At 32.8% G+C, this 26,294-nt stretch overlaps 1 protein-coding gene across 17 annotated transcripts in view; it reads right to left on the bottom strand.

Annotated features, from left to right (window-relative positions):
* Positions 1 to 7,266: 7,266 nt before the first annotated feature.
* The window catches only part of LOC124305846 (ELAV-like protein 2), a 35,617-nt gene continuing 16,589 nt past the window's right edge, over positions 7,267 to 26,294 (bottom strand). For 3 of the 17 annotated variants that reach the window (XM_046765747.1, XM_046765746.1, XM_046765748.1), the window contains exons 2-9: positions 23,516 to 23,821; positions 20,525 to 20,646; positions 19,956 to 20,109; positions 17,195 to 17,233; positions 15,616 to 15,874; positions 13,677 to 13,718; positions 12,415 to 12,417; positions 7,267 to 10,832 (exon numbers count right to left, since the gene is read on the bottom strand). In XM_046765747.1, coding sequence (XP_046621703.1) covers positions 10,508 to 10,832; positions 12,415 to 12,417; positions 13,677 to 13,718; positions 15,616 to 15,874; positions 17,195 to 17,233; positions 19,956 to 20,109; positions 20,525 to 20,646; positions 23,516 to 23,711 — 1,140 coding nt within the window. In that variant the 5' untranslated portion in view covers positions 23,712 to 23,821 and the 3' untranslated portion in view covers positions 7,267 to 10,507. The remainder of the gene's footprint in view (positions 10,833 to 12,414; positions 12,418 to 13,676; positions 13,719 to 15,615; positions 15,875 to 17,194; positions 17,234 to 19,955; positions 20,110 to 20,524; positions 20,647 to 23,515; positions 23,822 to 26,294) is intronic. The other 14 variants (XM_046765752.1, XM_046765750.1, XM_046765754.1 and 11 more) reach the window with 14 other exon arrangements.

Genomic DNA, 26,294 nt, shown 5'->3' with positions numbered 1-26,294 from the left:
ATTTTGTTCGTTAGTTTGTGTTTCTTTGTTTTGTTTTTTTTTCTTCTTTTCCTTTCACTCTACGTTTTGCTTTCTTGTGATCAATGTTGTCTGTGGTTAGTAATGCGTGATATAAATATACAGTTATATAATAAATAGTACTAAGTAGTAGTACAACGATACAATTAATGGTGAGTACTAAGTTAATATAGTTTAAGATAATTATATAATTAATATAAATGTAATGTTTTTGTGTGTGTGTGTGTGTATATATATATATATATAATGTAATATAATATACCTTATACACAAATAAGCTAAAAAACGTTTATTTTTTCTTTCTCTTTATTACTATAATTATTTTTTGTCCTAACGGCTCCACCGTATCTATCATCCATTATTCCGTAAGCCCGAGACATTTTAGAAATGCCGCGCTGTTTCTTTCTTTTTCTTTGTTTTTTCTTCTTCTCGCTCGCGTTCGTTCTTGTCTTTTGCCATTTTTGTGTTTGAGAGTAGAAAAAAAAATAAATAAATAAATAAACAAATAAATAAAAACAACAACAAACACGTTGCGCATATTGAATATATTAATACGTATGTATATAATGTAGGTATAATGAGTTAAATATATTTAATCATCATTGCGGTAATCATCCACTGGCTCTCCGACCCATTATTATTACAATACATGATAATGATAATAAATAATAATAATAATAATAATCGTACAGATAGTCCGATCATCATCGTTAGAATATTCTCACCGCAGTTATCAACACGTTTGTTAATTAATCTCATCGACTCGTCGTAATAAATACCTAATCATCATCCTCGCCGTCTTTTTTCACACATCGCTTACAATTATGATCATCTAATTATAATAACTAACAACGATTATATAAGCAAATGCAGTTTTTTTTTCAAGACGTAAATACCGAATACACGTAATATAATAATATTATCTAACGTAATGATCGTAATATTTAATATTCATATCAATGACGATAGTAATAATAATAATAATAATAATGACAATAATAATAGAATCAAGTTAATTACAAAAATGTAATATCCATGTTTGGTCTTGTCATTCGATATTTATGCTTCGTGCGATTTTCATCGTGAGTATAATTATACAGCCATATGTCACGCGCGTGTGTGTGTGTGTGTATGTGTATATATATATATATATATATATATATATATATATATATATAATAGTATATGCATATGCCATTTATTACACGTATATGCATTTATTATATATTTATATCAACTGTGAGCGAGTTTTCGGGCTAGGGTTGTGACAGCACAATTTATTATTATTAAATAATGAATTTAACAACGATTCTAATTATGGCTAATAATATTATAATGATACTAATAATAATAATAATAGTAATAATAGAAACAGGTGGGGCTCGCATACTCGACGGTTATCATATATATGTATATATATATATAGATACCTGCGCGAAAAATCGAATAATTTTCGTAAACGTTAATAATAACGATGTATATATATATATATATATATACATACATCGTAATCATTATAACGCATAATTATTATTTATATGTTATGCAATCATTGTGCGCCTGGGTATTTCGGAATACTTTTCAAATCGTATTCCGTGTACGTTACACGTGTGTTTGTTATATTTATAATTATATGTGTGCGTTTCATCAATACTTATATACATACGTATACATATATATATATATATGTATATATGTGTTTGCGTATGTAAAGGAAGTTTATCGAGATCTGAGATTCATTCGCAATTGGATTTCGCCTCACTTTATGCAAATCCGTTCAATTTTCTTCGTACGTTTTCCGGGGACGAAATATAGCGTGGAAAAACCAAGTGTGAAAAGTAAGAGATAAGGGAAAAGAAAAGATGAAAAAAAAAACTCCCCCTCCTCTTCGAGCAAAGCTGCAACTCGATATTTCTCTTTAAAATCGCGACTCCCGCAAACTGCAATTTTCCGAACACAAAGTTTTCACTCTCGATTCACCGATTTCACAGTGTGTGTGTGTGTGCGCGAACGCAAAGTTTGTTTCGATGAAAATCCGGGACAATAGAGAGAGAGAGAGAGAGAGAGAGAGAGAGAGAGAGAGAGAGAGAGAGAGACAAAAAAGTAAAAAAAAAAAACGTCAAATCGATGTTCGGATGAAAAAATATGCAGCGATATTTGCGAAGGGATAAAGATTTTTCTCACCGTCTTCTCATCAAAATTAACCTCAAGTGTTATAAGCGGATGTAACGAGTATATACCTTAAGAGGCAGGATATATATAATATACGACTTCGGTTTCCTTCGATTTTTTCTTTTTTTTTTTTTTCTTTTTACCCTCACGCAATTATTGTACATCCGTACCGTCGTCAATGCGTACATACTTACGAATAATTGGTCAAACGCATTTCACTTGCGTTTCATCGTATATTTATATACATATATATATATATGTATACACATATACATATGCATATATATATATGATACACATAGGTATGTACCTATATATATCAATAGAGGTTGTATCAATATGTGTGTATATATGGAATGTCAAAATATCACATTATATTCACCGTACTCGCTGTCTTTTTTACTTTTTTTTTTACGTTCAGATAATCTTTCATCTCTATATGTATAATAACATAATACGTATTTAGGAACCATTCGAAAGTAATATCGATAATCGTAATAATAATAATAATAATAATAATAATAATAATAATGGTAGCCAGAAATTGAAAAAGAAAAAAAGAAAGGAAATGATATTTGTAAGAATCATAATAATAATAATAACAATAGTAACAACAACAACAACAACAACAACAACAACACCAACAACTACGACAATGATAATAATCACCAAAATATCGTGCAGGCGTAGTTGATTATTATTATTATTTTCTTGCCTCCCGTTTGCGTATAAAATATATCGTCACAGGAAGGAGCGGGGAATGTAGGGGGGGAAGGAGGCAGGATCGAGGTGAGTATTTTTTTACACGTAAAAATAATAAAATTTGCACGCACACGTGTACGCGCATTCATATACGTATAACGCACGCGGTACACGGTATATGGATGACGTATACGTGCGCGATGGTTTTTTTTTTTTCTTGACTTTTGAAATAAAACAAACATCGTTTGAACCAAACGCAAATCAGTTTAATCCTTAAATAAAACATAATTGCAGTTACGTTATATAATCACAATAATAATAATAATAATAATAATAATAATAATAATTATAATTAAATAAATAAATAAATAATTGATAATAGTGAGTTTCTGTAGTAGTGTTAGTAGTAGTAGTGGTAGTAGTAGTAGTGGCGGTAGAAATAATAGTCGTGGTAGTAGTAGTAGCAGCAGTAGTAGTAGTATTATTATTATTATTAGTGGTGTTGGTGTTTTTTTTTTCTTTTTTTTATACATGTATATTCGTTTATATATTTTTTTTCGTTTTTTTGCGTCGCATGCAGCGACAGCGGTTGCAGGTTACGTTATCGGTACGGTCTCCGTAGCAGCGGTTAATAATAATAATAATAATAATAATAATAATAATAATAATAATAATAATAATCGAGTAATCGAACGGGTGTAATTAGTGGGGAGTATTTAATTATACGGTAGCAGTTTTTTTTTTTACGTACAAAAGTAAATTGCAATGTATTAAATTGTACAATATAATGGTGTATACTTTTGACAAACTATCGATTCTTGTTACGCTGGAAGAAGTAGAGAAGGGAAACGAAAAGAGAAAGAAAAAAAAAAAAAAAAAAAGAAACAGAACAATACGAGAAAATTAAAAGACTATTGCTCTATAGTTGTAATGACAATAATAATGATAATAATAATAATAATAATAGTAGTAGTAGTAGTAGTAGTAGTAGTAGTAGTAGTAGTAGTAATGATTGTAATCATAATAATAATAATAATAATAATAGCGATGTTATAATTAATAAATAATAGAATCGGTATAGCTGCGTGATTCAAAAACCTAACGGTTCGTTCGTTTGGTTATTATTTTTTTTTTTTTTTCACCTTTTTTTTCTCTTTTTCTATCATTTCTACGTTTTTTTTTTTTTCTTCCTACTACCAACCTCCACGATCGTACATACATATATAGTTTCGTGATATTAATAAGTAAATTCGTTTCATCGACCAATACTTGCGTCTCTACCCGTACAATTAAATTATAATAATAATAATAATAATAATAATGATGGTAATAATAATCATAGCTCGTGATTATACCGGAACATGTCGAATATCCGCAAGAGTGCGTCGGTGTTGAATGTATAAATGGTGTACAAAAAAAATTCATATACCGCTACCGGATGCGAGAAAAGATGACTTTTTTTTTTTTTTTTTTTTCTTCTCTTTTCTCTTCACCTTCACTTTGCGTGTTAATTTTTCTCCATGTACGCATGATAATACGCGGTATGATTGATAACGGATGGAAGAAAGTGTTTAGCCAGTAGCTTTTCACGTTTCACTTTCCCCAACTTTCTTCGTTTACTTATAATATATTTGCAATTTTCTTTCTTTCTTTCTTTTTTTTTTCTTTTCTCTCTCTCTCTCTCTGTCATTTTCCTTCTCATCTCACGCTTCGTTGCCGGGGGGGGGGGAGAGAATCGACGAATCGCATCGAGTGTTTTTATACAAATGCATGTAAAATATTGGCTAGTGAACTAAAAAATTAAATTGCAATCACAAACCGACTATTAGCTTTGTCAACGAGAATTCAGATTATTATTGTGATAATCACACCGTCATTGATAATAATTAAACTCCCGTCGAGACTAGAAACGATACTTAATGACAATATCAATTATATATACTAATAATTGTTAAATAATAATACGTAAAATATACTATACACGATGTATTTTTAATAATCGTGGTGGAAAAAAAAAATAAAATAAAAATAAAAATAAAAGAAAATAAACAATAATAATAATAATAATAATAATAATAATAATAATAATCATCGTCGCGATAAGCGAATTACAAGGGTTCGTAGTGCGCGAGGGTCGTTTTTTCTTTCATCCTTCTCTCATTCCTTTCTCTCAATTTCCCGCTTTCGAAACTATTCGTACATCCGCGGACGGCGAAGCGAACGAACGAACGAACGAACGAATGAATAAATGAAAAGAAAAAAAAAAAAAAAAGCCAAAAAACCAGTCGTACACAAAAAAGACACGTAAACGAAAATTTTAATAATATATAATTATATTATTATAACGAATAGATGTACGCTAAATGATTGATATTGTATTTTATTTAAATCAAATAATTATCCTACCTAACGTTTAAACCAATAATAAGAAAATGCTATTACTGGTTATATTTCTTCCGATTTAAGTACATGTACGTGTATATACCGCTCTAAATTATCTACTCAATTGAATTCCAACCGATCAATTGTATAATTAATTAGATTAATGATTACAACGGTTACGAAACGGCGTTTCAAATTGAACGATCATTTTCTTTTCCTTAACCCTCCGCGCCATCCTTTTATTAGTTTTTCTTTCTTTTCTTTTTCTGTTCTTTTTTTCTCTCTCTCTCTCTCTCTCTCTCAATCCATTCACAGATACAAGACTAGACGTAGGTTGTGTGTATAATAGGTAAGATATACAAAATACTGTTATTCTCAATACACCGCGTCAGTAAATTGATTTTGTAACGTTCGGCCCCGATGGCTCGTTTTTAAATATTATGATTTTTGTTTTCAGGTTTTTTTTTGTTTTTTTTTTTTTTTTTTTCTTCAGAAAATCAATAATTTTGCCCTCGCGTTGTTCATAAATCTGTTATATTATTAGGGCAAAAAGAGGAACGAAGAAAAAAAATAAAATAAAACAAAAAAAAAAAAACAAAAAAACGTAGCAACGTGAATAACAATTCACTAGACTCGATCGGTAATTTTTTTTTTTTTCGTTTCCAGAGATTTTCATCCTGCGATACACAGACTCCGGGACTTAATTATTTGTTCTTTTCTCTATTTTTCTTTCTCCCTTCCTTTCTTCTCTCCGATCCAATTTTAAATACTCACGAAATACACAGAAAAATTTGCTAATAATATAATTAATATAAATAATATATTATATATATATATATATTAGATAATATACGTCTCAGCCCTGAGGCATACAATAGTTGTACGCTCGGTGCATCGTATGCGTTTCAAAAAAATGAAAACCATATGACTAATGGTAATAGTAATAGTAATAATAATAATAATAATAATAAATTTATGTAGAGATATACATCGTTGTCGGTGATTATGGCATACGTTCAAAAACGTTCACACCACAGGATTTACGTTACTTATACGTGTGTCTGTCAATTTTTTTTTTTTTTTTTTTCTTTCTCACGGTAGTGCGTAAATTTTCGTTACCAATAAACGTGAATCCATTAATACTAAACGCAAGTAAGAGTTTGTATAACGCGATGTGATGCGAGGAAGAAAGGAATACGAATGTTTCGGAAGTAAGTAAGAAAGAAAAGAAAGGAAAACGAAAAGAAAAAAACAAGAAAAATAAAAAAAGGCAAATAATAATGACAATAATATTATTAGCAGCGGTAGTGAGATAGTGACAAGAGGGACAGTGAAGAAATATTACATATATTTTACCGTATGGTGCGTTCGCACGCATGTATGTATGTATGTATGTACGTACGTCTGACACGCGTGTGCGAGTTTTTATTTTTTTTTTTTATTCATTTATTTATTTATTTTTTTTTTTTTTTCAACCAAGGAACGAAAGAGAAAACGTAAAGGAAAGAGAAAAAAAAAACTTGAAAAGAAGAGAAGAAAATGAAGCGAAAGCGAGAGAAGAGGAAAGAGAAGCGTGAAGAAAACCTCTACGGAGTTATTATTATTATTACTTCAATACGTAAATGATTAAATTCATTTGATGGAATGTCGTCAGCAAAGTGGTCGGTGTGAATTTTTCGTTTATTATTCCCCTTACTTTATCTTTGTCGCAAGATCAGAAGAATGGATCTTACGTACATATAAAGGTAAATTAATAGCGAATGACGGTTTAACAACGTAATAACGATAGCGATGACGTAATTGTAGAAACGAGGAACCAAAAACAAAATTTCAAATGGGACGAAACCGTAAGAAAATCATACAGGTATTGATATTTATTATTGTTAAGTTATAAATTATTTGTGTGCACGCGTCTGTGTGTATATATATATATATATATATATACTCAAGTACGTCGTATCGATTTCAAGTTGTTTCTCACACTAAACATACTTTTGACTAGTTTTTTTTCTTTCTTTTCTTTTTTTTTTTTTTCTAAATCTAAATTTTTCGTTCGCTCAACCCATTATTCGCAATTCTCATCCGTCAATTTTTTTCCAATCCCCTTCCCTGTACCGATTCTTTTCTTTCTTTCTTTGTTTTTTTTTCTTTTCAAAATTATCCATTCATTTTTCTTTTTCCATCTCCCTCTCTCTCTCTCTCTCTCTCTCTTTATCTCCCTCTTTCGTTACAGTCGTATTATTTAAACTGATCAGCGTCTAATTACAGTACGTGTGCCCGCTACATTACGATAATTACAATAATAATAGTTAAACTAATAATAATAATAATAATAATAATGACAACTAATGATAATTGATAATAATACTTATTATCAATCGGTTATTACACGAGAAAATTCTTTAAATTGAGTTTTACAAATTTCTTTCCACGGTTTTGTTCTTTTTTGTTTGTTTGTTTGTTTTGTTTGTTTTGTTTGTTTTTTTTTTTTTTGTTTTTGTTTTTCTCCATCTTTGCCCGTCACCGCGCATCGACGACAAACAAACCTACACTCACATATTCATTATAATAATATTTGAATTAAACTATTATATCGTAATTTTATTTATCATTATATTATATAAATATATATCTCACTCGTCATTCTTTGCATCTACAAAAACGCCGCGTATAAGGTCGGTCGGTAGATAATTCGTCATTTCATCTTTTCGTTTTTTTTTTCTTTTCAACTTATATTTCTTTTATTTTCTCTGCTCGGTATTTCCGCTTTGTTTTTCTTTTCTTTTTCTATTTTTTTTTTTTTTTCCTTTTTCTTCCTCCTCTTCTTCTTCTTCTCGTCGTTGTTACGACGGGAGAAGAATACGGGGGTAAAAGAAAAAGAAAAAAAAAGGAAAAAAAGAAAAAAAGAAAACTTCCGTGCGAGCCCTGCCCCACCGTAATTTCATTTTTTACATACGTATAATATACTTGTTATACACAATGTTATCTATTTCTTCTTTCATTATTATTATTAAATATTATCATATCGTACGTTTTATCGTTATTTCGGGTAATATCGGTCTGTCATTGTAATGACAACAATAATAACAACATGCTGTAAAATGGCTTTTAGTTGTGAAAAACAAACAAACCAAAAAAAAAAACCTGGCACCCGTTACCCCGCTCACGGTCCATCGTGTCTCTCTGTTTTTTTTTTTTCGTTCCTTTTCATCCTATTGTCGATTCCCAGTCAAGTATTTTTCTTCCCTTTTTCCTTCTTTCTTTTTCTTTTTTTTTTTTTTTTTTGATCTTCCGTTTCGCGACTCTTTTTTCACATCCCTGCGGACATTTTCAAAATCACCGATTCGCTATATCGTCGAAAGTTATCACAGTTTCTTGAGTGTGCTACAAATAAGAGAGGGATAGGGGGGGGGAGGAAACGTTGTGAGAAAAACGTTGAAGAAAAAAAAAAAAAAAAAAAAATCACATATCCAAACCAACACAGCCAAAGACATACGGATGTAATGGAAATAGGATACTTTTTTCTCCTACACTTTCGTTCAATTTTAACAGCATGTTAGTCTGCCTTTATTTCTCTCATTATTTTCCCTTTGCCAGTCGTTGTAACACAAAAAAAAAAAAAAAAATAAAAAAAAAATCCACGGTAACTTTCCGCCATGGCGAAATTCGTGAAACTGCCATCGACTCTCCGTCACGTGTATACATTTCTCATTTACCTGCAATTCTTTTTTTTTCTTTCTTTTTTTTCTTTTTTTAATGCATTCGATGCGTCGTCTCATAAATATTAAACATTCGACAATCGGCGACGAAAAGATTGTAACAAATTTCACCGTTTTTCAATATCGATTGCAGATGCGAAAAGAAAAAGGGAAGAAAAATGCAAGATTCTGCTTTTTGTTTCGAGGGGGAGGGAAAAGCGTATTTCATCCGTTACATCGTAATAATAATAATAATAAGAATAATTTACTTCCTGGCTATATGTATATATATATATGTATATATATATATATATATATATATATATATACTCCTTTCGTAGTTAAGTATCTACCTTGCCAACAATCAGGTTTCTTATTTAATAATTTTTCAACCATCCCGTTTGTTCGTTTGTCTTTTTTTTTCTTGATTTCTTTTTTTTTTTTTTTTTTTTTTTACAATTTTTGTATGCGTTTTTTTTTCTCTCTTAAGCATCGCTCCTTCGTAAACGAAGAACGACTGCAGCACCGATTTAAAAAATTTTTTCAAATTTTTTATTTGTTTTGTTTTGTTTTTTTTTTGTTTTTTTTTTTCTCATTGTCATTCATCCTTATAATATTTTTCGTTAAAATACGTGGTAGGTATATGGAAAATGAATATTCCACAGCTAGGCTCGATTTGTTTGTCATGTATTACGTTTGTTTTTTTTTTTTTTTTTTTCGATTTTCATTTCGTCTCTTTTTGCAAAAGAGACTAGAAGAAACACTGTCAAACGTAATGTCAACGACAAGAAGAATAACAACGACAGTATCGGTAATGACAATGGTAATAATAATCAATCATCACAACACAACCGTGATCGTTTGTCGTTCGTTGATGTGTAAAGAAATCCGGTGAAAAAAAAAAAACCGAGTCTAATTTAAGGAAAGCGTGATGGAAGAATAACAAGAATGGAAAAAAAAAAAAAAAAAAAAAAATCAGCAAGAAAATTAAAGAGAAACGAAACAAAACGTGGTGTAGAAAATTAAATACAACGAACCACACATATTTATAACATGTCAATACGGCAATTTTGCGAAAGTGGGGGGGGGGGGGGGGGGTTAACGATATACAGAGAGTAGGATTTTTATCGTGTATATAGTAAAGTTTATATAGCTAATAATTCCATTTCCGTAAAAATTTCAACGCCGGACTCGACAACGTCGACGAAATTTGCGACGTTTAAATCCGCAGGAGGGTAACGACGTAGAGGTGCAACAGGTAAGCCTTCATTTATTGTATAAATATTTTTATACCGGTAATCGTGACCGTTATTGTGCTTTTTCTTGTTCTTTTTGTCGTTTTTGTTCCTAACGATGTTAATACAGCTGCCCAAATCATTCGTGTATTTATTGTTATTTTTGTTATTGTTATTGTTGTTATTATTATTAATTTTGTAGCGTTGGTGGTGGTGGTGGTGGTGGTGGTGGTGGTGGGGCTGTGGTCGCCGTTTTAGCGGCAATACGATATGACGATAGGCAAGCTCGCTTCCTTCATCCTACGCAGCTTTGCTCTTGTTCGTTTTAAAACTGACTTGAAGAACACGATTGCCAAGCGTATATCCGTTCAGACTTTGAATAGCAACTACTGCCTCCTCGTAATTTGTCATCGTTACGAATCCGAAACCCTTGCATTTATTTGTTTGCAGGTCCCTTATGACCTTTACTGATTGGACGGCACCGAATGGACCGAATAGCTGCCACAAGACGTTCTCTTCCGTCTCCGGTGCCAGGTTGTAGACGAAAATGCACCACCCCGAACCGTTCATCGCGTTTCCGGGCAGCATCGAGTTCGCCAAAAGGTCACCCGCCAGCGGGCTGTACCTGAAACATCACCAAACGATTTCGTTAGTCCCGAAATTATTCTTGATCAACGTTCTCCCTCGCATTTCTTCCCTGCCTTTAATGTAAATTTTTTCTCTCCCATCGCCCCATCGCATTTAGATCTTCGTACGCTCGTTCAGCTACATTTGGAAAAACGTGTTTCAATTCGACACGAAAATATGGCGTCGTTCGCCGACAATCAAAGCCAAAAACCTATTTTCTCATTTCACGATCCCGTAACCGTAAAATGCTCAAGGTTTTGACGTTTTTCGAACGTGCCAAGACTGAGATATCTTCTGGCATCCTAATCATCTACACACCGCGCGTAGGTTAGGCGAAATAGTTGCCCAAAGTCCCGAGGTGGAACGCACTGATCGAGCTACAGCGGCCATTGCTGGTTTCTGACTTAATCGACGTTTATGACGTTTAAAGAAAACATTATTTTTAGCTTTTTCGTACATGATATAACGAAGGTAATTGTTTTAATTAGATAATTGACTGCGGTTATATTCTTTTCTTTCGTTTGGAATTGCTTTTACTGAGAAAATATCGAAGGAACAATTTTTCGACTCAATTTTTTGTTTTTCAATTTTTTTACAGGTGTAAATAAATTTTTACATCAGCTATGTAAACGACTCCAATCATGCACGGTGTAAGAAAATAGACACCTTAAAAAATGCAGCACGACTGGTCATCTGATCGGATTAGTTTTTACTTTCTCTAGAATAGTTCAGAGTAAAAGAGGCAAAAAATTGATTATACGTATACATATAATAGAGTTACGTTGGCACGAAGCAATTATATATAATGTACCTAATATCCAACACAAAAATAATGTAAAAAAGCGCAATCATTCGCATTCGCAATACTCTATGTCTGTTGTATAGGTACATACATGTCGAGATGAGACGAGAAGATTATACCCCGAGTGCAATGCAATAATATGCTTGAAAGTATCGTATACTTACAAAACTTATACATTCATCAGACCTCGATATCGATATATTATAACAATATTCAATAAAACGACTACCGAAAGCGACAAATCTGTCTAACAATAATAGTCCAGAAAAAAAAAACTCAAGTTCGCGTTACAAGAACAAAAATAGAAAGAGAGAAAGAGAGAGAGAGAGAGAGAGAGAACATAATTTAAACATAAAAAAACGGATAAACCAAGAGAAAATGATCACAGCTACGAAATTTTGAGATGCTTTAAAGAATATGAAAGAATAGTGAAATTTCTCAAACTACAAACACATACAATAGGTACATGTACAATTGTACGAGTACATTATTATATTATTACCACGTATATTATGTATTCATAATTTAACACACTTATAAAATATGTGCACGCATTGTACAGTTATTTATTTCATATTCAAATACGTAAATGTACAATGCACGTGACACGTACCTAATACACATACATATATTACGGTACATTTTAAACATGCCGCAAAAAGAGATGAATATAAACGTATGGGGAGGGGGTGGGGGGGGGGAGGATAAAAATTTACAATTTCGCAGGGAGAAAAAGAACTTGTTTCTTATGTATGTATATAGATATCGAACTACGTACCTACTTGACGTCACAAGCCGCGTTAAAATAGGCACATCTCGGTCAGTACTCAGTTAATCGCTGAGACGACGTTTCCTTACATACTTTCTTTTCTTTTTTTTTTTTTTTTTTATTTTCTCTCTTTCTTTATCTTGTCTTATCAAACATCCACAACTTTCCTCACACTAATAATGTGCAAACAGTTGCTTATACTTGATTCGTGACAGGTGAAAAGTAAGTTCATATATGCTTATAGTATGTACACATAAAATAAATATTTCAACGAATTAATACTATTTAACAGTTAAACAAAAGAAAAGGAAATTACCGGGAGAAAAGCTATGCGAGAAGTAAAAAAATAAAGCAACAGAAGGGTATAAGTTTCTTATGTGCGTCTGAAGTAAGTCGTTTCAAGAAATTAAATTTTCAACTCAGCAGTCTTGTCTCGGTTCTTTGCAAAAAAAAAAAATAAAAAAAATAACAAAAAATAACAAAAACACAAACTACGTCGTACAAGCTTACTGGTACAAACAAGGAAAAAGTTGGACGCGCAAATTACGTTGAAATACAAATTGTGCAAACTATAACAAATTGGATCAAGCTTCTTGATACTTTGAATTTGTATGCAAGAAAAAAAAAAAAATTAAATAAAAATAACAAGGAATAACAACAACGAGAATAATCATCTCGTACAAAGAGAGCACGTAGATATTGAAAGTAAATTGAAACTGAAAAAAAAAAGTTGACGTTTATTTTCACGAATGTATTACGTAAATGATAACGTTGGGATCACTTTACCAATATTAATAATAGCGGTAAAACGACGATGACGATGATGATGAGTATGATGACGATGATGAAGATAAAGATGACGATGATGATGATGATCGTGGCGATGATAATGATATTCAAAGTAACGACGATGAAAATGATAACAACAACAACAACAATAGTAGTAGTATAAAAATAATAATAATAATAATAATAATAATAATAATAACAACAACAAATAATTGTAATCAAGATTATAAAATAACTGCATACTGTCCAGATAAAGGGATATATATTTATTAACGAAATCATTTTGGTAGCGTTGAGTTATGGGGAATTTTAATCAACAGAAATGCAAACAAAAAGCAGAAAGAAGGAAAATATAGAAGATAGATGAAAAGAAAAAAAAAAAAAATGATATATAGTAATAATATAGGTACATTAAAGTACAGCGACGAAACAAGCCACACAAAACGTAACTAAAAAACAGATAAATATAAAATAATACTGACCTCTGTAAGCCTTTGTTAATGGCAAGCATGGTCTTGCCAGTGCTAAAACAAAACACAAAACAACAACATAAGAGATCCGAATTATCGTATAGGCAACGGACGAAGTTTTAGGCAACAAAAATTCAACGAAATAATAATAATGAAACAATAATTGAAATACAACAAAATCATTTATACATGTATACAATAAATACTGTCTCTGAATATCGTACGGAAAAAAAAAGAATTTAGGTTAGAAGTCAAGAAACCGTCTAATTTGTCTTGACGTCGTCAAGAATTTCAACTAATTCGAATTGGACGGAAAATAAAACAACAAGTTGGAATTATTGGACTTTTAGTTTGTATGTTTGTTTTCTTTTTTTTTCTCTCTCTCTCTCTCTATCTTCTGTGATTTGACTTTTTATTTGTTCGGCGGTAGAACGCGAGAAATTGTTATATTATTTACCAACAGATTCATATTATAAAAACTGCTCTCTCATATTTCTGTAAACCACCGATGACATTTGGGTTGAATTTATCAATTTAATACGTACATCACAGTAAATCGAGAAGAAAAAAAAAAAAAAAAATCAAATTGACAGATACTGTACAATACAATATGATGTATGAAGAATTGAAGACATCAATCTTAAATGATGCGAGAAGAAAATAATAAACGTAAAGAAAATAGGAAGTGAAGAACGAAATGACAAAAATTAAACACGTACGTATAAAAAAGAATTGACAAAAAAAAAAAAAAAAACAATAATCTTTGTGTGCCTTGCTCCTCCGTGTTTAAATAAAAACGTGTGAGAAAGTCTGTTTCATAAGATATTAATAGTATTTATGTATAATAATTGATTTAGAGAAGGTTTTACCCATTAACGAGAAAGATAAATTACACATGTGGTACATAAAAAATGCAGACTTTCTATCACGTTATGAGAATTAGTTATAACGAACCAGGTCAGTAAAGAGATGAAGGAGTACGAACGGTCGGGGGGGGGGTTATTTTTTTCTTATCCCTACCGCATAGAATTGAGGAATATACAGAAAGCGTGGAGGAATAATGGAAGAGGTGCGTATAGGATTAATCGAATATCAATTGCAACCGACAATATATTCGACGGATAAACCATTTTTTTTTTTTTTTCCAGTTTTTACCAAAATAATCGACACGAGTTTCGTCATTTAGTTACTCCGAATCGCGGTAAGACCGAACGAAAGACTGCGACGATGAGGTTAGGATGAATAGGAAAAAAAAAACAAAAAAAAACAAACGAGAAAAAAGCGCGCGAATTTAAATTTGAAATTAAAGCGAGTCCCTTATTTTCTTATTCGTCGAAACAAACGGTGCGTAAAAACAGATTCGTTGTAGAAAAAAAAAAAAACTTGCAGAGAAAACGTCGAGGAAAGAATCTTTACCGATTTCTCGTTCTCCGCCTGAATCGCGATTGAAAATTGACGCGTTTGGACCAAACGGAGCGCGACAATCGGAGCCCGATGGTTCAAGTTACAGCCGCAACGGTCAGCGCCAAAACTTTAACCGCCAATAACACAGGAACGCGAAGTCGTAGACAAATTTTTCGTCATACGAAACGGACGTATTTTGTTCCCCTTTTAATTATCCGAACGACGGATATCGGGACACGGACATGAGGTTTGAATGAAGTGAAGAAAGAAAAAAAAAAAAATTCAAAATAATAAAAAAAAAAAAAAAAAAAAAAAACATCGACAACAGCACAAAACAAGAGAAAAAAAGAAAAAAGAAAACAACTGAGAAAAAAAAAATAATCAAACCAAAAGGGAGCTCTTATTGTCAAGGAACAGTGAAAAAACGAACGAGATAACAACGAACGATCAGCGGCGTATCGATTGATTATTTATGGTTTTTTTTTTTTTTTGATTTTGTTTTTAACTTTCTTTTTGTTGGGTAGAGCGAGTAGAGGCGAGTAGGTACCTGGATAGTGGCGACAGTGGAATGTACCTGAAGCGGCCAGTTGGATGGTGAATCGGGCCACCAAAACGACGGGTTGCCTGGGGTGTCAAATAGGCGGCTAGGGGCGGTATTGCCTTGTTGTTGTTGCTCGGGTTGTTGGCAAACTTCACGGTGATAGGTTCGGTCGAGCCTTTCGGAATAGTTCCATTTAATTCTTGGATCGCCCGCTCAGCCTCAACCCGTTGATCGAAACGGATGAACCCGACACCTTTTGACAGGCCTGTCCATGTCACAGACAGAGGCAACAGCGTAAGCGAAGGGTTTATTTGTTAGTGCGTCAAACGCTAAGAAAGTCTCAACGGTTAGGTGTATTAATGAGAAACACAAAATATTGTTACACGCGCCAGGTATCGACATTTTTTTTTTTTTCTCAATTCGCGATTCATCCCTCCTTCCATCAACCCCCCAATTTATGCTTATTGCAATTATTATTGTTAAATAGACAGCAGAATTGCACTGAGAATCGATATTTGCACTCAGAGTAATTCATTGTTATTTAATGAGAATAAATTGATCAAACTGTTTAGCTAAATTTTAACCAATTCAGGTTTTTTTTCCCCCTTGACCCTCATTCCTTCAATTTTGATCCCCAAATTTAGATGATTCTACCGAGACTTGATGCAGCGAAGTGGCAATAGATAGAGAAAAATTGTCACATGTCGATAAATCGATTGAAAATGCGAGAAAAAGAAAAAAAAAATAATTTTTTTTAATTTTAGAAACAATTAAATAATTAATCGGCACACATTAAAGGAAAGACAAAATTAATACACACGTTTATATATATATATATATAATAATAATAATAATAATATGCAAGCGAGTTAATTTGAAACACACAGAGGGAAGTTAGAAATACCTTGTAACATTTACTTGTATAGGAAATAATTGTATTAAAAAGAAGCTATTTCGAAATGAAATAATTTTCGCAATAAGCAGAATAAAATGTAATTGGAAAAAAAAAAAAAAAAAAATAATAAAAAAAGAAAAGAAAGGAAATAATAAAAATCAAAGTAACCGTCGTCAAAACTACAAAACTTTTTGTTATAGATTTCAACTCCCTCCACTCTGTCAATGCTTTAGGAAAATATACTCGTGTATGAAAATATTGTAACAAGTTTGTGAAACGCAAACAAGTGTATATATATGTATAATTTATCAGGTAATTACGAAGTGAGTGGCTCGGTGCGCGCATAATGTATATGTATTCAATCTTGAATAGAGATTTCCCAAATTCTTTTCTTCAAACAAAATGAATTTCAGCACTGACTATATATATACATGTCTATTAAATTGGGTAACGAGTAATTAAATATAAGCATGTATACTGCATTTAAAGAAAATTAAGCGTCATATCACGCGCATCTTGCTAGCTCAGTAATAAACAACTTGGAAAAAAAAAGAAAAGAAAGAAATAAACAAACGAAATCAATCGATTACTGAAAATAGGATTGCTTGTTTCTTTTTCTTTTTTCTTTTTTTTTATATGTTGTTGTTGTTCTTGTTTGATTAAAAATGAAAAATTATATGATTTACGTACCGGGCAAATTGTCTCCGCCGCCAGTCACAAACTGTCGTACTAAACAGAAACGGAAAATCATATCTCGTTATTTTTACAAAAATATACCATCTCTTATTTTTTAGCTCGCTCCTAACTAAGTTCGTTTTGATAAAAACATAAATAAATAAATAAGAAAATTAAATAAAATAAAACCCCGTCTTCGTAAATACCAGAAAACGAAACAACAGTAATATTAACGATGATAATAATAATAATAATCAGTGAGTTTTCCATTGGTACAGTGATTCAAATTGACGTGATTACCAAAAAAAAAAAATAAATAAATAAATAAATAAAATTGCGACGACCGTAAGACAAAAAGTAAAATTGAAAGTTATCAATATCATGATTCGATACCAATGAGAAATAAAAAGTAACGGACTGTACCATTTTTTATATGCACTCGAGCTCTCAATCGGTAGATTCGTTTTTCTATTTAAAATTCATTCAAAAATGTGTAAAAAAAAAAACAGTGCGCGTCCTTTAAATTTATCAAATTATCAATATCAACGCGTGTAAAAAAAAAATTTCGCAAGCGGAAACGGAAACATTTTTTTGCTCACGCGTACGTAGATATTTTCAATGTTCGACAAGATTCGTTTTCATATTTATGTATGTATTGTTTATGTATATAATTTGAGATTGTATACTGCATTATACATTGTTAGTATATTGCATTAAACATGTTAATTAGAAGCGAGCTAATTTCAATAAATAATTTATCATATTTGTTTTTTTTTTTTTTTTTTCGTGCTAAGGTGTATTGTTATTATTATTATTAGGTGGCAAAGTGGTATGTAATTTCACAAGTCTTATCGTTATAATATAATAAATATAATGTATAAGTTAGTTTAATAGTCATGGTAGTCATGGTTTGTTTTTCCTTTCTCTTTCATTGTAATTTTTGAAAATATATCGACGAGAATAAAAATTATAATCACGACAAGTATGCAAGTGTAATAACAATAAAACATAACAATAACAATAATAACAACTCAATCAGACGACGGAACCGTGAAATAAATATCAGTGAAAATTAATTCTTCGTTTATACGGAATTCGAGTGTGAAGAAATTGAAAAGAAAATTAAAAAAAAAACACAAGAAATGAAATAACGGAAAAACAAGCAGACTTTCACCTTAAAGCCATGTTTGAACTTACGAAACGAGGCAGCTAAAAACTGAAGAGAACAGAGAAAAGATGAACAATGAAAACCATTGATGAAAAGTAAATAAATAAATAAATAACTCGCAATATAAATATAATCAACATTAAAATACAGCGGCTTGAACTTAATATTAAAAATAACGATATAAACGACGAAGGCCATGAGGCTGGATTTGTAGCGAAAGGATGTTAATTTATGTTGGTATAGAATACGAGGAAATAACCGAAGTACGTACATGTAATAATAACAATAACGATAACGATAACAATAACAATAATAACAATAATAATAATAATAGCGAAAGAAACCTGATACTTTAAAATGAAAATTCAAAGGACGTGATGTGGTGTATAATATTTTTTGCAAATATTTCACAATCATCGGGAATATTTATGTGTAATAATGACATAACCGAGACGTTGAAATCAAATTACTTTCACATAATTTATTACCATTATTTTTACGTATGTGTTTGTGCGTATATATATATATATATATACTGTATCAAGTGAATCAATTGTTTCATGTATTATTTACAAAGAGCAAAGCAGCGGGAATAATTAATACGATATGCCGCAAGCAACTTTTAAAGTTCGAAGGAAATTAGAAACAAACAAAAAAAAATAAATAAAAATTTATACCTTTGAACCGTGTCGAAGAAATTGGTTCTTACCGCCTCTCTCTACATTCTTTCAGAGTTTCGTTCGAACGTGTTTGAAAAATTCACCGTACACATGGAAAGGCGCACCGACCCACCCTCAAAAAAAATTTGAAAAAAAAAAAAAAAAAAAAAAACAACCCCATGGCCTACACGCCTATCCTTATTTTACTCTACTTTACTCTAACAAAGTTATGTAATTCTGTAATTGATTAAAATTATACACGTTTGAAATCCTTTTCGTTTTGTCGTAGTTTTTTTTTGTTTTTTTTTATCTTTCTCTCTCTCTCTCTTTTCCGTCTTTATTTGATATTCGAGTTGTAGGGGGAGAGAGAGAGAGAGAGAGATTTTCGGTCGTCGCAATTCTCGAGTAATAAACGAGAAGAGTATTTTTTTTAAATATTTTCGCAGGGTGAAAAATGAAAAAAATATGAAAAGTAAACTTGTAACTTTTAGTCGAAACTGATTGAAAAGCGAGAAGAAATAAAACATACTCGTACTCGTACCAATAACGCGAGAAACAAAAAAAAAAAAAAAAACAACAAAAAAAACGAAACAAAACCTGCGGCATAAGTTGTACAGTAGTTGGCTCGAATATCTGATCATCCTCCTCATCTCTTGTGTGCATATAACATGGTGTGTTATTTTTCATTTTAATAAAACAAAATAAACGAATAAGACAAAAAAAAAAAAGTAACCAAAGAGGAAAAAAAGGTGGGGGGGGGGGGGGGGGATGAAAGTAAGCGTTAAAATAACATGATTTAATACATGTAAAAATTAAAAACGTAAATTAATATAAATATATATATATTTATATATTATATATATATATTATATACATATATATATATATATATATATGTCTGTATAGTCTTAATTTATTCAATTTATGTTTCATTATAGTTTTTCCTTACCGCTCATGTTGTCGCATAGTATACGCGAGGTTATAATCCGACCGTAAGGACTGAAGAGATTCTCGAGATCCTGCTGAGCCATATTTTTTGGCAATCCGCTTACGTACAGATTCGCACCTTTGATCGCCTCGCTACTCGGCCGCGCGTACGAAACCTGACGTTGCAGAGAAGAAAAAAAAAAGAAGAAACAAATAAATGAATGAAAAAATAACGAACGGTTAAAAAAATTAATCAATCGATCGATCGGTTTTTCAAATTAATCAAATTAATGTATCAATTTTACACTATACACATTTCTTTTTTGTTTTTTTTTTTTTTTTTTTTACAACAATTTTTACAACGAAACAAATCAAGAACAGGTCGACGAAGAAGAAGAAGAAACGCAAAACGATCGAGCAAACTTTTGAAAAGAGATACAGTAATTTCGTATCGAAAGTAATTTAGAGACAGTTTTTGGCAGATTACTCTCTTCTTTTACATAATTTTATTCCGACTTGTTCTGTTATATTTTCTCTTTTTTATACTGTGTTTCGAATTCAATGTTTAAACAAATATTCTTAGCAACGGACCTTGATAGTTTTGTTCTGCAAACGGAGACCGTTGAGGGTATTGATGGCTTTCTCCGCATCCTCGGGCCGATGATAGTTTACAAAGCCATAGCCCAAACTCTGGCCTGCAACCATACAAACATCTGATACGATATATAGAAGTATGAGTTGATTTCGGCATAAGGGTATAAAAATCGTGTTTTTCTTTTTTTTTTTTATTTTTTTATTTTTTCAAGAATATATCGCATGCGTGCGTAAATGTTAATTTTTGACACGCGAACGTCTCAGTGTACTGCGTAATTATGAGAATACGAAAATGTCAATTTATTTTATTACCTATGGAATAAATTCTGTACGAATTTCGTACAAAAAATTTTCGAGTGAAAAACAAAAAGAAGGATTTTGTTCTAATTTTTTCATGCTGTTTTGCGCATAAAAAAAAAAAAAAAAAAAAAAACGGGACGTACAAGAAACAAAACGAGACGACCGTGCGCGTGAAAAGTGACGAGTTTCGTCGTATGGCAAAAAGAGAAAAAAAAAAATTACACGACGAAACAAGGCAAGATAACACAACGGTGAAAACCAAAACAAAAAAGAAAACTAAATATTAGTAATAATAGTAAAACAAAAATTTGACACACGTAGGAAATAACGTCGACGGAGTAGGTTTGGTGCGAAGTGACGGAGGGAGAAGGTATGTTGTTGTTAGTCGATGACAACGTCAGTCAACGGATCAACACGGTTGCCAGAATAGAAAAGAGACCCCGTGTGAATACTTGACATTATATGCATTATTCGGATATTTTCGGGGGGGGGGGGATTATCTCTTTGTCAAAAGCGGAGAAAATAAATTGGAGACAAATTTCTCAATATTTTTTATACGAAACAGACAGAAATAAAAATTAAAAGTATTTAATTCGACTCGCATCTTACTGTGAATTTTGTCTCGTCAATTTTGAATCAATATTTCTGTCGCGTATGCTTGGATTTTTTTTTTTTTTTTTTTTTACTCCATAAGTATCATTCCAGCAGATGGTATAATAGTTTATCATTAGATTTGGCAGACAATCAAAAAAAAAAAAAAAAATTTAGGTTCACAGCTGTGAGTTTCCCGTCTTTTTGTTTTTTTTCTTCATCTCCGTTAATACTTTGTCTCATACTTTTTAATCCCGGAATGTTAACGCGTACAAATATTTTTACGAACGTTTTTGTTTTTATACGTAGAAGCTAATAGTTCTCGGCACATTGTTAAATAAAAACAAATCAAATGACCCGTGCAATATTTTCGTGGGAAAAAATTCGAATTTTAATCAATTGAAATCTACCGAGATAAACAGATTTCATAGATTACAGTAAACTTCTGTACCGACTGACACTGCTGTCAATGGAACATGAAATTATATCACATCGCGAGTTAACGATGATACATGTGTATGCGATGTGTGCTTGAAAATTATATACCCTGACCTAACGTAAACTTGAATATATATTCTATTATAGTCAGAAATAAAATGAAAGAAGAAGAAAAGACATATTTATTTTCAAAATATAAACACACGGTCGTCTACCGGTCTAAATTCGTATCAAGAGAAAGACACGAATATTCGCAAGTGTTGAATAATTAGACAAAGAAGAACGTTCTCCGTAAAGATCGGAATCTCCACGCTAACCAGGCGACTATGTATGTTATGCACGCGTTGTTTCCTTTTCACAATTTCTTTTCCCGTGTCTTTTTCAAAGCAGTTTTTTCACGGTTAGATAAAAATCTGAAATCTCGCTTCGGCGCAAGTTGTATAATGCAGCCACGCGTTATTATCATACACACACACACACACACTACGGTATCCCACGTAAATAACGTGATATAAAATTATCGGAGTTTTTCGCCTGACACACAGCTTCAATCCTAAACTATACGAACGCCCCCGCATATATTCGTTCTCGAAATAGCGTCGCGCGGTTTAACAAACACAGCATGAGCAGCGGAGGCAAAGAACACGAAGAGCCTCATCGTCTCTTGAGTACAGGATCGCGTCGCGACGCCCGGACATAATAAATATTATGCTGCACACAGCCGAAGAACGTCGCGGTATTACATATTACAAACGTTCAATTACAAAGTGTCGAAAAATTTCAGGGATGAGATTTAAAGGAGGAAATCAAAGTTACGGGAAATATTTTTCTAGTGAGATGAAAAAAAAAAAAAAAAAAAATATCACCGCGAGACTTGTAGAGGATACGGCTGGCTACTCGAGTGAAAATAGAGAGTGAAACGAAAACTACAAGAGAGAAAAAGAAAAAATACACCACTCGATTCCCATCCTCGAACAGGCGGCGAGAAGTGGCCCATAATAATTATTCACCAAATATCGCGTTACACGGGCTCATTGTTCCTTCTCTTTATTCATTCTGTTTCTATATGCAAGAGGCACACTGCACCCGCAAACGTCCGGTTCGAATCTAATTCCACCCTCCCGCCACTACTAGGCGTTTTTCTTTCTTTTCGTTTCTCTTTTGTTTTTTCTCTTTTGTTTTTTTTTTTTCGTCCGTCCACCTCGCGATTTTGAAGCGTTCTTGCCACTCGACTGCGGTTCCTGGTAAAAAAAAACCTCTTTCTACGGATTCTTCGGCGATGGCACGGCAAAAATATACCCACATTGTCGGTGCTTAACCGAGGCAGAGTAGCCGTAAATTAAGAATGAAATATATTTCCGTCATGCCAACTCCCGGGCTAAAACACAGCCTATCTTTGCATCGGCAATCGGTCGATAACTCGCGGTTTGGGTAGTTATTATTAGCAAAAGACAGGTGGAGGTCGGGAGGGAAGGATTAGAATTGGAAGGAAGGATTACCGCGTTCGATTATGATCGATAAATTGACATTTTCCTTTATTCACTTTACTCGTTCGTTACGCTATTCAATTATTATTATTTTTTCTTTTTCTTTTGTTTTTTTCAGTTGGACTTTGAAACTTTGTAATAAAAAAAATTGTCAATTAACGTAAATACTTACCGGTAAGTTTATCTCTGATGAGCTTGCAGCTCTCGACTTCACCGATGCTCGAGAACAAGGAGCGAATTTCCTCCTGCGTCATCGTCTGTGGCAGGTAATTGACGATCAAGTTCGTCTTCGATTCCTCCTGCGACGTCTGACCCAGCGCCGAATTGCCATTCTGTTGCACCACTGTATCCATTCCGTTCGCCATCATTGCAATCCGTTGCTTTTTTGTTTTTTGCTTTTACTTCTTCGTTCTGTTTTTTTTTTTCCCTCTTGTTTTCAAAGTTTGTTTCAGCTGCTTGCTATCTAGGTAGCGCAAATCTGCAACAAAAAATCAACGAAACCATATTTTTTAACATGAGGTTTAAAAATGTGTGACACGAATAGTAAGAAATACTTGACATAAGAGAAAAAAAAAAATCATTAATAAGCCGTTTTAGGATTTTCAAGTGTAAAAAAAGAATCGAACGAAAATAATGGCAAATATTTGAAGCACGCGTTTCGTGGTTTCGAGTAACGACTCGTCACACACACGGAGACATTTCTCTCGCAGAATAAATTTCCACGAACATCAGACAAAAGAAGTCGGCAAATTTTCTTAATTTTTGTTCGACATTTCTCAACGAGGGGATTATATACAGTCTTCAGCCTCGTGTGTCTTATACCTATAGATATAATATTATGACTGTAATATAAGAGATTATATGCCAAAGCACACACATAACACGTACTTCGAGTGAGTTATAACTTACTCTTAAGGTTCGGCTTTAACGAGGTTTTAAGCGAACATAAATATATCCAACAATAATATATATTACAGAAATCTTACATTTAACGTCTTATGGCCCCGTCCATGCACAGGGTGAAAAAGAGAAACTTCCCGAAACGAATAAGGTATTCCTACAATATTATAACTTCGTTCTCGACGTTGCTAAGTAAACAAATATACCTTCCTACTTACCTACCTAACCTAACCATACTCGCGTCTAGTCTATACATGTTCATACGTAATATACATATAACATACACACACAAACTATCGATCGTCGCATTTATTACATTATTATATCTATATATCGACTCAATTATTCATATACGTATGTTATATACCGCATGTATTTACCTATATATAAGGTACAGTAATGTTCATTATAAATGCCCTGAGCTTCCGGCTAACTTGTTTGCTTTCCGAAACAAAATGCGAGTCGCGATTCTATACGAATTTTCTGACAATGACTGTCGAGGTAGCCGACGTGGGAGATTGGGAGGCATATAATTCATATAGAATCGAACTCGTATTTTGTTTCGAACCGCAAACAAGTTAGACGAAAGCCCGCGGTATTGCTGAAAATTATTGTACGCGCCTCGAATGAGCTACGAATAAACCTCGACGCAACTATGTACATTATCATCATTATTATCACGTCGTAGAAAATATATTTGCCCACATTATGTCACACGAATTCGTCATTGTTTAAGTTACTTTCTATCTTCTTTTCATCTATCTATGAATATAATAATATTAATAATAATGATAATAATAACAACAACAACAACAACAACAACTCTCAAAAACTATCCTGCCGCACGTCTATTTCATGTATACTCATTTTGGTGTCCCGACAAAAAAACGATCCGGGCCAATTTAAAAATTTGGGGGGGGGGGGGGAAGGAGGGAGGAGGGGGATTAAGAGAGGGTCGCCGAACGTCGACCCCTGCCAGCCGGCCTTTAAAGGGCTCCCCAGGCACTAGGAGCCCCCCTAGGCTTGGCTAACTCGTCGACGAAGCCCGGAGGGGTCAGCGCCCCTCACCCCCCCTCTTTTATCCATCTGCCATCGCAGACTTTGATATATACATCAGCTGCATACACGGGGTAATCATTTTCATTCTACGATACTTATATAACACGTACACACACACTCTCGCGCGCGCATACGCGAAGGATACCGTGTACGATACGTATGTACATACGATGCGGAGATGGGTTCGAATGCGGGGGGATATGATGATTCGAAATGCGTGGATGAAGAAACAAAAAAAAAAAAAAAAAAATTTCAAAAAATATTTCCGCACATTCTTTTCTTCTCATTCCCAGTGGAGATGAAAATTACAATTTCTCCACCTTTTTACCCCGTCTTTGATGATGTTGCGGACACTGATCGCGACGCATCACTGGCGTCTATATATATATATATAATGCATATAGGTGTGCATATCTATATATGACTGTACGTCACTTCTTTTCTTTCCACCCTCCCTCCACACGCGGTGTTGTCAGTGCGAAGCACGCGTCATTCTTTGCATGACGTATACACATATGTGTATGTACATCACACGTCATTCCCGTGTCCAATTTTTTTCCGTTAACCCCGTCGCCAAGCTTATTCTCCCCCCGGTCACCCCTTGATATCGGCATGATATTCTTTTCCCGTTTTCCATCTTTGTGTTGTACGGATGTACGAACGCGTTCTCTTTGTTTCATACTTGTTTCTGTTTTCTTTACAGTGTTTTTTTTTTCTTTTTTTTTTTATTATTTTTATTTTTTATTTTTCGTTTCACCAAAACTTTTCCCCATCTTTCTTTCCGCGTCGAAAGTTTTCACAGGCATCAGCTGCTAGTCTTCTATGCATATGTGTATAACGTATGTACGCTATATATGCAGATGCAGCGAAAAAGGGGAAGGGACAGGGAAAGGAAAACCAGAGAAGGGCGACCCGACTTCCCCGGTGAAACAGCCCTCGTGGAATTTTTAATCGAGCCGATTACTTGCTGCCCTCGTGTTTCGCCGTTGTCT

The sequence above is a fragment of the Neodiprion virginianus genome, chromosome 5 (genome assembly GCF_021901495.1).
Source record: "Neodiprion virginianus isolate iyNeoVirg1 chromosome 5, iyNeoVirg1.1, whole genome shotgun sequence".
Lineage (NCBI taxonomy): Eukaryota > Metazoa > Arthropoda > Insecta > Hymenoptera > Diprionidae > Neodiprion > Neodiprion virginianus.
This window is presented reverse-complemented; position numbering and strand designations above follow the sequence as displayed.